At 31.3% G+C, this 12,072-nt stretch overlaps 2 protein-coding genes across 2 annotated transcripts; one reads left to right on the top strand and one right to left on the bottom strand.

Annotated features, from left to right (window-relative positions):
- The first annotated feature begins 228 nt into the window (after positions 1 to 228).
- Positions 229 to 8,405, top strand: QC (Glutaminyl cyclase). The gene is made up of 6 exons (XM_075308515.1): positions 229 to 518; positions 621 to 727; positions 5,931 to 6,216; positions 6,366 to 6,497; positions 7,690 to 7,897; positions 7,994 to 8,405. Exons 1-6 carry the CDS (start codon positions 432 to 434, stop codon positions 8,167 to 8,169), a joined length of 996 nt encoding a protein of 331 aa, XP_075164630.1. The 5' UTR covers positions 229 to 431; the 3' UTR covers positions 8,170 to 8,405.
- Positions 8,406 to 10,346: 1,941 nt separating this feature from the next.
- Positions 10,347 to 11,782, bottom strand: LOC142237156 (ribosome biogenesis regulatory protein homolog). Its single transcript, XM_075308514.1, has 4 exons — positions 11,554 to 11,782; positions 11,233 to 11,485; positions 10,674 to 11,167; positions 10,347 to 10,599 (listed from the first exon to the last, which is right to left on the bottom strand). The coding sequence occupies exons 1-4, from the start codon at positions 11,700 to 11,702 to the stop codon at positions 10,455 to 10,457; spliced, it is 1,041 nt and encodes a 346-aa protein (XP_075164629.1). The 5' UTR covers positions 11,703 to 11,782; the 3' UTR covers positions 10,347 to 10,454.
- Positions 11,783 to 12,072: the final 290 nt, after the last annotated feature.

Consider the following 12,072-nt stretch of genomic DNA (forward strand, 5'->3'; position numbering starts at 1 on the left):
CGAATCGAATCTAATACCAAAGCTTGAATTGGGCCATATGATTGGAATAAGAGAACTATAAACATACGCTCACTATATATTATGCTCTGATGACAACGATATTCGTGTTGTTTTTTGTTTGTTTATATTTCGATTGAGAAAGCCCTTGAAAAGCTTTGGTTTTGTTACACACGACTAACTCAAATAATTGCTTTACGCGGCGGATGCTTAGTGGGGGTTTTTTGTACGTCTTTTAGTTTAATCAGTTCAGTGTTCCGTGAGTCTTTTGCACAACATATCTCTTCCTACGGTAGATAGTGAAGCAAAACTATTTTGCCGTGTCGGTTAAAGCGTTGTCAATATATACGCTAACACAAATCTATCAATTTCACTTAGAACGACAATAGCGATTTGTTCGATTGGTCTTTGTTTACGGTTTTGTTCTATACCAAATGGCCATTTTAACACAAAGACAATCGCTTTTGTTGATTGTGATTTTGATGTTACATTCAAGTAAATGCCAATTGCAAGTGCAACAGGTAGGTTTCTTAATTCTATGTACTATATATCCCTAATGTGTGATCTATGACTCTGGCTACAAATGACTTTGACTTGCTTCTCTTTTATTTTCACTCTAACAGATATGGCCCGACGATAACAGCCATTTCAATAAAACGTTGACAAATATTTTGCAACCGCGCGTAGTGGGTTCACCAGGGCATATGAATGTTCAAAACTTCATAGTAAGGTAAATATGCATATGTTTTTGTTACAAATAAATATAAGAGAACCTGTTTTACGCTTAAATGCAAGAAATCGAAAATGAAATACAATGCATAACATGGCATTCCCTTTTTTAAAATTAGCATCCGTATACGCAGCTTAGTTGTATTGTAAAACAGAGCACATAATGAATCAACTCTCAATATATGTATATTAATAATACTAATGAATTTTACCACCAACCATTGAACAATTAAGTTTTATGGTTATATGATACACTATATTAAGAATTATTTTCAGGAATTTATTTTATGTACTCACTGCCTACCACATGAATACATAATGTAAATTCAAAATTAAATTTAAAAACAATATGATCCCCAAATAAAGTACAATATTAATCGTACACTTATAAAAACATGCTGCTGTTTTTCAGCAGACAAAAACGGGAAGTTTTAGAAGTTTTTTTGCTAAAATCGCAAACAATCTGCTATTTTGTAGCAGCAGGTATTCTGTTGAAAAGTCAGAGGTTAGTTAAAATGTTTATGCTGATCCGAATATAATTATAAATTCATTCCGGTCTATCTGATAAGTGAATTACTGTGGCAATAAACTCTACAAAATTGCATATACAGTGGGGAGCAAAACCGAGTGCATGTTTTCACTTTTTGCAATATTTATTAATTAGAAAGGTTAGGTCGTTGATGACTGGAAGACGGCAATCCCAAGTATAGGTGTGCGCGTGACTGAAATTTCACTCACACTCACGCACGTTCACGAAACTAAATGTTTATTCACGCACGATACGTGCGGTAACCAATCCCACTCACGCACATTCACGAAATGAAAACCAGTACTCACGCACGCTCACGCACGAACTACTTTTGAAGACTCACGCTCACGCACGATTCACGACAATTCACGTGATTCACGATAAATTCACGAGACTCGCGACATTTTCCAAACGGAAATCTGCAAAGTTAACAAAATTCAAAAATATAATATAGTTCGAGAGCCAAACTAATTTCAGTTAACATACGAGCGTGAATTAAATCTTGATTTTTTTCGTGAGCGTGATTTTGCAGAAATTGTATTCACGCACATTCACGAACCTATTTTATTTCTCACGCACGACATATTTATTTTAGTCCCATTCACGCACATTCACGAGAGTTGCTTTGGATTTTGTTCACGACTCACGTGATTCACGCGTGTCACGAGAATTTCGTGACACGCGCACACCTCTAATCCCAAGCATACTTACAAAATAGTAAGGAAGTGGTTGTCGGAGCACAGTTCTCAAATGCTCAAAAGGCTACCTCAAAGCCCCGATTTCAATCCCATTAAGGTCTCTGGTTAAAAAAGTGCTTGAGATTACACCAAAGAGCACCAAAACATAGCGATGAGATCTAGAGCCAAGTTCAGCACAATTAGTCGGATATTCCAAAAGAAATAATAGACCTTTATTGGCTTCCTTTGTATTGATGACTGAATAAATAAATAATAAAATACAAACTTAGAAATAAAGGACTATGGGCTAAATACTTCTTCGGTAGTCGCTTTTATTGATCTACAAAAGTGTGATTTTGTTTCATATTCATTTACATTGTGGCAAAGGACTATGTTTTAAAGGGACTATGTTTTTGTAAAGGCTTTTCCAATAAAAGGTGATATTTTCACACACTGAGAGAAAATGTCTGCTAAAAACCAGGGCTGTGGAGCCGGTGTCGGACTCTTGGAGTCGGAGTCTGAAGATTTTGCTGGAGTCGGAGTCGTAAAAATTTTGCTCGACTCCGGCTAAACCAAATTTTTTAAAACACTTCACATTTTTGTAACTAAGCATGTTTTTACGCAAATTAGTTTCCATTGCGTTATTCATTCGATCAATGTACAGCATGATTGTAAATGAAAATCAACTTCCAATTACGGCTATCTTTTGATGTTTCCTAGAATGTTAGACTATCAGATGGGCTGCATCGATCCATTTTAATACCCGAAATTATTTTTTTTTTTTTAATTTTATTTTAAGGCCATATACATATGTGGAATATTGACGGAAAATTTTTTCAAAGTTGTTTTTTAGTCAAAATTTTGTTTGTTACACAATTTTTTTTTTAATTTTATTTCTATTGATATTTTATTTCTATAAAAATTTAAGTCAAAATTTTATTTCTATAGAAAATTTTGCCAAAATTTTATAGTAATAGATTTTTTATTAGAAAATTTGGTCAAAATTTTATTTCTATAGAAAATTTTGCCAAAATTTAATAGTAATAAATTTTTTTATTAGAAAATTTTGTCAAAATTTAATTTCTATAGAAAATTTAGTCAAAATGTTGTTTCTGTAGAATATTTTGCAGAATTTTATTTACTACACAAAAATTTTTCTAAAATTGTATATTTATTGATAATTTTTTCAAAATTTTTTTTCTATAAGAAAAAAATGTCAAATTTTCTATAGCAAATTTTCTCAAATTTTTTTCTTACTGATGCTCACTGCTATAAAAAATGTATTCGAAATTTTATTACTATAGAAATATTTTTTTTTTCTATATAAAATTTAGTCAAAATTTTATTTCTATAGAAAATTTGGTCAAAATTTTGTTTCTATAGAATGTTATTTTGCAAAATTTTATTTCTATAGAAAATTTTGCAAAATTTTGTTTGCTACACATTTTTTTAATTGTATTTCTATTGATAACTTTTTACAAACTTTTATTTCTATAACAATTTTTGCCAAATTTTATTTCTATAAAAATTTTATTCAAAATTTTATTTCTATATATTTGGTCAAAATTTGATTTCTATAAAAAATTTTGACAAAATTTTATTTCTATAGAAAATTCAGTCAAAATTTTGTTTCTGTAGAAAATTTTGCAAAATTTTATTTACTAGACAAAATTTTTTCCAAAATTGTATGCTCACTGCTAAGTCGAAAACTTGTGGAAATGACTCAAATTTTCAAATTTTTCAATGAATATTGCCCGAGATTTTGTAGATGTCTGATTTGAGATTTTATCAAAATGTAGATCTAAATACAAAGTTGTGCAGAGTATATTATAATTGGCCCGCCCGACTTTAGACTTTCCTTCCATTTTTATTTTTTGTTAAAATTGTGTTACGTCCCATAACGTTAGATTTAAATTTAAAGTACATACACGCAGAGAAGGAATATGATCACCTCAAACATGTTTCAAGAGCAAAATGTTATTTTTGTATGGTGACCATGTAACATGTTTGTCACTAAAATGTTATTTTTTCGTCAAATATAACCTGCTTGCCGAAATCAGATACATGATTTCCGAGGAAATAACATGGTTGCGAAAACCATGTTACATGGTCACCATCCAAAAATAACATTTTGCTCTTAAAACATGTTTGAGGTGATCATATTCCTTCTCTGGGTGTAGATTTTGTAGAAGTATATACAATTTTGTCTAAATCGATTCAGATTCAAATTCATGCATATGGGAATATAAACCTTTATATAGCTCGCAACAAATTTAAAGAATTTGAGATAATATCAATAATTTTGGTCCACAAATACATATACTGTTGGTATCTTCTCATATTATGATGGGTATCTATAGCATTATTTTATTTATTAAACATTGCCCTAAATTTGAAACATAGAGTTTAATTGCATCTAATGTGAAATTGAGACCTTTTTTGCACACATAAATAAATACGATACTTTATATCGATCCACTTACGGTACCCCCACAATAGAACTACAAATTAGTGGTATTAAAATGAGATTTAGTTATATTACCCGGAGTCGACTCCGGAGTCGGAGTCGGAGTCGAGCTGATGAAAAATGCTGGAGTCGGAGTCGAGCAAAATTGGCTCGACTCCACAGCCCTGCTAAAAACAGCAGTATGTGTCTGATCTTATATTTTTGAACTTCAAGGTCTAGCGAAAACCAAATTGTAAAATTTTTAGGTCTTAAAATGCTACTCCTCGATGTATATTTAGGAACCAAAAAAGTTTTTTTATAACTCTGGTATCCACAAAGCTCCTAAATGCGATCAGATCATAGCTCCCATACATAGGAGATATATCTAAATCTGAACCGATCTCAACCAAATTTGGCACGCATACCAACAATGCTAATTCTACTCCCTGTGCAAAATTTCAACTAAATCGGAGCAAACCATTGTCCTCTGTGGTCATATGAGTGTAGATCGGGCGAAAGCTATATATTGGAGATATACCTAAATCTGAACCGATTTCAATAAAATTTGGCACACTTGACGACACTACTAATTGTACTCCTAGTGCAAAATTTCAACCAAATTGGGGTAAAACTCTGGCTTCTGGGACCGTATTAGTCCATATCGGGCGAAAGATATATATGGGAGCTATATCTAAATCTGAACCGATTTCTTCCAAAATCAATAGGGTTCTATTCTGAGCCAAAACACATAGTTGTGCCAAATTTGAGGTCGATTGGACTAAAACTGCGACCTAGACTTTGATTACAAAAATGTGTTCACGGACAGACGGACATGGCTATATCGAGCATTTTTGCCAAAGACACCATGTATCTATCTCGTATCATTCTGGGTGTTGCAAACATATGCACTAACTTATAATACCCTGTTCCACAAAGCTCCTAAATGCGATCAGATCAGACGATATATTTGATAATTTGATCTTAATTTGATAAATATTCATTTCAGCAAACGATAAGTGTTTAACCTTTTTCAACAGACTTTTTGCTATTTGAGCAGATTTTTCTGGGTGTATTCAAAGATCAGGCGATCTGATAATTTGATCTTAATTTGATAAATATTCAAATTTTTGGACAAATAAAGGATATTTTTTAGATAAATCAAACTTAAAAATAGCAGACAATGTTTGCTATTTCAACAAACTATAAGTGTTTTACCTTTTTCAACAGACTGTTTGCCAATTTAGCAGATTTTTCTGGGTGTATTCAAAGAAAGATGTAAATTTTAAGCAAATCAAATAAAAGTTTTTGCTTCTATGTTCTATGTTTGGCTTAATGAAGCTCATATACTCATAGTTTTAAAATTACAATCGAAGGATCATAAGTTTATATAAGAAGAAGCATAAAATAAAATAATAGATATTGTTGTTCTGTCTAATAATAATTTTCTTTATGTGTAAATATAAAAACAATATGCATATCTGTTATGTTTTAGTACTAGCATCTCCAGTAATGATCAACAATAATATATGAGTATTTTACCTTCTACTTATAGCGAATTGAATTCATTGGGTTTTAACACAGAAATCGATTCATTCACTCAAAACGTACCCATCCTTGGTAGAGTAACATTTTCCAATATAGTGGGTGTTATTAATCCAGACGCCGAAGATTTTTTGGCCCTCTCTTGTCATTATGATAGCAAATATTTCCCGAATGATCCCAATTTCGTGGGTGCTACAGATTCAGCAGTTCCTTGTGCTATTCTCTTAAATACAGCCAAGACGCTGAAAACATACCTGGAGCAAGATTTTAAAAATCGCAATGATTTGGGATTGATGGTAAGTGTACGAGCCATTGATGACGTTATCGAAAATAGTTGGTATGCATTCGAGAAACGCTATGCCAAGAACATCGAATGCATATTAATTTTATTGTATATTGATTTATTCAAATTACTCTTATTATTTATTTATTTATTTTTTTGTAGCTTATTTTCTTTGATGGTGAAGAAGCATTCCGTGAATGGAACAATGATGATTCGGTTTATGGCTCCAGACATTTGGCTAAAAAATATTCTGATAAAAAACTTAAATCGAATATAAGACACATTGATCGTATTGTAAGTAAAAATTCTAAATATCAAGTTTTCTATTCCATTGCACAGTGGAATGAAAAGATAAAATGTAAAAATTTACAATAAAGTTAAAACTAATTTTTTGAAATTGTGAAAAGTTAGAGCTGATATGATAAACAGTTCATCATAGCATTTACAAATAAGATCTCTTCACAAAACAAACGATAAAATGTAAGGCATTCATACAATTTATTTTTCCAATAAGGTGGGTATTAAGTTCGAGTTTTTTCACTAAAGTGAAAACTAAATCAGTAAAAAAAATGAATAAAATTATACATATTTGTTGCAGATTTTATTATAACTTGATGGGGAATAGCCCAAAGCAAGTTTTCACAAAGTTTGTATTCCTTAAAAAGTATTATTAACCTTTAACCGGTGAGGTGAAATTTTTTTGCGTAATTTGCGACGTGTGGTAAATTTTACCCCCTCTTTTACATTAATATTTTTTCTGTAAAAAAATGGTTTTTTGTATCATTATTATATTTGTTGATTAGTAAACATTGTATTTAACGAAAATAAAACAATATTTCGAAATATTATATGTTCTTTCAATGATTAACATATACTTTATTTCACACGTCTTTTTTAAAATATATGTAAACGAGTGTTCGAGGTGGTAAATTTTACCACCACGTACCCAGTTAAAGGTTAAAGAAAAGTAATCGTGAAAAAATGGCGATTTTAGCGGCTAAACTCGAACTTAATACTCACCTATAAGCAAACATTAATGGTTTTTGAGTGCTTTAATAAAAAAGGGATACAATTAATTTTACAGACCTAACTCATTTATGGTACGAATTTCGTATTTCACAGTCAAAAAAAAAAAAACATCTATACCATTATCGCTGTGAAAAACGGACTTTGTACTCACCAAAAGTGGCGTTTTGAAAACAGTGACTATTCAATTAAATAAAAAAAAATGTTGCCCTATATAATCAATTTCTAGTCAAATAAATAATTATAATTTTCATTTTGCCAATGTGTTGTAGCGCTTTCTAAAATGTCTGATAGTTTGATGTTCTTGGACTTATTTTTGTTATAGTGCAACAACGCTTGTGTAGTTTTTTCTTGGTTGCTTATATCAGACTTATGTCTAAGTATTTGTTATATTTCTTAAATATTCAGTAAATATTTTTCACGATAATTTTTTGTGCTAAACTATTTCCTTATGTTACAGGAGGTTTTAGTTCTATTGGATTTAATTGGTGCTGCTAATCCCAAATTCTACAGCTTTTATGCCAATACAGATGGATTACATAAAAGTATGCATGACATCGAAAGAAATTTGGCAAAACAAAACCAATTGGAGGGAAATAATTTGATGTTCATTAACCGCCCAGCCCAAGGATTTGTCGACGATGATCATCGACCATTTTTACAAGAAAGTAAGTATGAATTAGGGCGACCCTTTTTGAATCAGTGTCTCCAATAGGCAACTAATAATTGTATACTAACTGAAAGTCTTTTTTTATTCTGTTTAGATGTTCCCATCCTGCATGTGATACCAACTCCATTTCCAAAGGTATGGCATAAACCCAATGACAATGCTGCCAATCTCCATTGGCCAACTATACGCAATTTTAATAAAATTTTCCGTTCGTTTGTTCATGAATATATGAAACGCCATAGAGAAACCATTAATTTAAGATATGCATAAAATATTTCACCATACTGGATTTGCACAAGTATTAAAATTTAATAAATAACTTACTTTTTTGTAAAGAAAATATATATTGTGAATATAGAAGATCGAACTTATTTAAATCATTTAAAGAATAATATACGCTTATGCTTGAGCAAATTAATGAAAACGCTACTTTTTGTGGATTAAAATTGTATAGTAATACTCAACAACAATTAGTCAAAATATAATCAAAAAATAAATTTGACAAACATTCTTTTCCTCTGTAGAAATCAAAAACAACAAAATGATTGAATAATAAACCAACAAAAAAATAACGAATGAAGTAAGAGGAAGCACGCTCAAAATAAACCCACCCAACTGCACTCAAATCGATGATTTGACAGTGGCAAAGGAATATGTTTATATAAATTTATTTCGGCAAAGGCCGGTTATCATAAACCTTTTTTCGGAGGTTCATGTGCGGTTCACTTTGGGTTTAGTGAACTGCCTGAATTTATTCTGATAATTGGTTGATAGTTTTGCTGCAAGTAGAGGATGCTAGTGGAGAATGTGGTAATTCCGAAACGTGTGTCCATCCAACCATCTTGCAGTCTATAGGGTTTTGCCCAAATAAATTTGACAAACATTCTTTTCCTCTGTTGGTTAAGCTACACTTGTAGTTTAGTCAATGCATGGTTTTAAGCTGAAATCAAAAACAACAAAATGAATAAACCAACAATAAGAAAACAAAACGAATAATCAAAAAATATTAAACAAATTAGTCCTTGTGATTGGCACATATTTATTCAACATGAATGCCGAAGTGTAGACATTCGCTTCACATCACAAGCAGGGTTGCTATTTTGGCCCGATCGGACAAAAATTGGCCCAAAAAACGATTAATTTTTAAATTTGGTCCGATAGTCGGACCAAATGGAATTTAGTTGATTTTGGTTCATTTTCGTCAAATCATTAATTTTTTTTCCAAAATTTTACATAGAAAAAAAAATGTTGGCAACATTTAGTGTATAAATAAAATTTTGCCAACATTTTTTACAGAAATAAGCATTAAACAAATTGTGTAGATATAAAATTATGCAAAAATTTTGCATAGGAAGAAAATTTTGTAAAAATTTTATATAGAAATAAATGTTTGACAAATTTTCTATCAAAATGAAATGTTGACAAAACTTTCTATAGATATGAAATTTTTGGAAAAATTTTCTATAGAAATAAAATTTAGACAAAATTTTCTAATGAACTAAAATTTTATCCAAAATTTCTACAGAAATAAAATTTTGTCAAAATTTTCTATAGAAATAAAATTTTGACGACATTTTCTATAGAAGTAAAATTGTGACAAAATTTTCTATAGAAAAAAAATTTTCACAAAATTTTCTATAGAAATAAAATTTTGACAAAAATTTCTTCACAAGTAAAATTTTCTATAGAAATAAAATTTTCACATAATTTGACAAAATTTTCTATTGAAATAAAATTTTGCTAAAATTTTCTAAAGAAATAAATAGAAATACAAATGTTGTATAGAAATAACATTTTGCACAATTTTCTATCGAAGTAAAATTTTGGAAAAATGTTAACTTTTAAATGACATTAATTTAATTTGGAAAATGGTCCGCTAGTACGAATTTTGATCCAATTTTGGAAAAATTTTGGGCCAAATTAAAAAATGATTGTAGCAACGCTGATCACAAAACATTTGCGTTTCCTGCGAACACAACATACCTTATAGCTACTTCACTCTAGACTCATCCAGTAGAAGCAGCACGCTTCCCCCAACTGAATACAGACGATTAAAATGTCATACCTAATATAAATGTTTTGCCTTATGCTATTTTCCATTATTTGTGCATACGTAAATATCCTAGGGGCTACAACAACAATTCACTAGATGTTTCTGAAAAACGCACATTAGAATTAACGTAATAAAGGTAAGAAAACTTGTTAGGGTTGAATACTTACATATTTCCCTCAAACATCACACTTTTTGGTTGATATCTATTGAAAGCAAAATCAAAATCATAATGAAGTTCAAGTTCAGATTCAATCGTAAATGTTGCCCTTTCTTGTCATAACTGCATATCGGGTAACAGATATAGAGAGAAGCTAGGTCTTATGTAGCATAGAATAATTACAACAAGATGTTCATTTGTTTGTCAAATATCAATCTAAATTTATAACAAAATAGATTCGGTGAATTTCTAATTTTTATTTTTTGTTTTAATTATAACTACTGATATCAAAACAGAATAGTGTTTTCTTAGCTTACAAGTTTTTTTATATTCCTACGATTGGCTTTATCTTCGTTTGCGTCCAATAGCAGCCTTTTTGCCTGGCGCTCTTTGACCTTTGCCTCCTTTAGGTTTTTTGCCACCCTTTCCCTTGCCTTTCTTACCACCCTTTTTACCCTTCGATTTACCTTGATCTGGATTGGCTTCTCGTCTGCAAGAAAAACAAAAACACATTTCATTATTAAAAATACTGAGGTGGAAATTTTGCGTAATTATCCATCTTACTCTAGACGATCATCCTGCTTTTGTAATGAAATAGCTTTTTCAATATCAATTTTAGGCTTCTTATTTAGGACACTCTTAATAAGATCTAAGTTAGCTTCTTTCTCTGGTGTATCACCGACGTGTGATGCCTTGCGTTTTGAACCTGGAATCAGTTCCTTTACACCAATACCACGAGCTTCTTTCTCCTTAGGTAATTTATTTTGGAATTTGCCTACTGATGCTGTGGAAGCTTTAGCCACTGTTACTGCTGTTAGTAGTTGATTGGATGTTGCTGCCTCAACCCCTAGGTAACCACTACGAGGAACTTCTTCCTTTCTGGCTCTTACAATATTCCTCATTCGCTGGATTTCATTCTTAGCCACCTTCTCATTACGCAAGTCAAGTTTCTTTTTGAACATATCTTCCATTGGATCAACATTTTGGGGCACTTCCAATACCCATTCTTTTTGTTTTTCTGCCTCAGCTCGTTTGTAGCCATAAGTAGGTACCCATTTCTACACAAATACAAATATACCACAATAAGTAACATCACCTCACATACAAACTACAATGTTCTTACATCAAGTGTTTGGTCATAGACCTTCTTCTCCTTGTTTTTCTTGGTAATTCCCTTCTCCTTAGCGAATTTCTCCCACTTGGTCATGGGTTTAGGTCCTGGAACCTTGCGTAAGCGTGGCAATGTAGTTGTTGGTGCCGGTAATTTAGCAACAATACATTCATCCACACGTTCAGTCGGCAGTTCCCAGATACTGTTTATAAGTAATTGTGTATTGTCGCGGGTCAAGTTAAGCAAATAGTTTTCCCTATTTTCTCTGGAATGCAAATTATGTTCACAGGTGGTGTTTACAATATAAATATAATAAATTTAGTTCAAACATACTTCATTTCACTGTCATCCAGGTCATTTATATCTGATAGAAGCATCATTCCAACATCCAATTCACATTCCAAATGTTTCTCTACTGTGATGGGTTTGTACTTCTCCAACTCCCTCTGTTGTTTCTCTAATACTTCCTTGACAATATCCATTTTATTGGATATTAATAATTAATAAAAATGCACGTGTTCTCCGAATGTTGATGTTTATTTCAGCTCAAATTTATCGATAACTTGTGATTGCTATCGATTAAATTAATTATTATCGAAGAAGAAAAAAGCCGGATTAAAAAAACTCACGGCGTCGAAAAAATGGCGTACGGAATAAAGCCGGGTTAGAAAAACTAACGGCGTTGAAAAAAAGCAAAAAACGGGGAAAATTGTGCTTTCAAATCACAATAACGATTTTTTGTGAATAACACGTATAATAAGAGTAAAAACGTATAAAGGCCGGTAATAGGAGCGCATTATAGCGTCAGTATGGTTTTAACGGCAATTTTTCTTAAGTAATTAATTTTAAAGA

The sequence above is a fragment of the Haematobia irritans genome, chromosome 4, assembly GCF_050003625.1.
Source record: "Haematobia irritans isolate KBUSLIRL chromosome 4, ASM5000362v1, whole genome shotgun sequence".
NCBI classification, from domain to species: Eukaryota; Metazoa; Arthropoda; class Insecta; order Diptera; family Muscidae; genus Haematobia; species Haematobia irritans.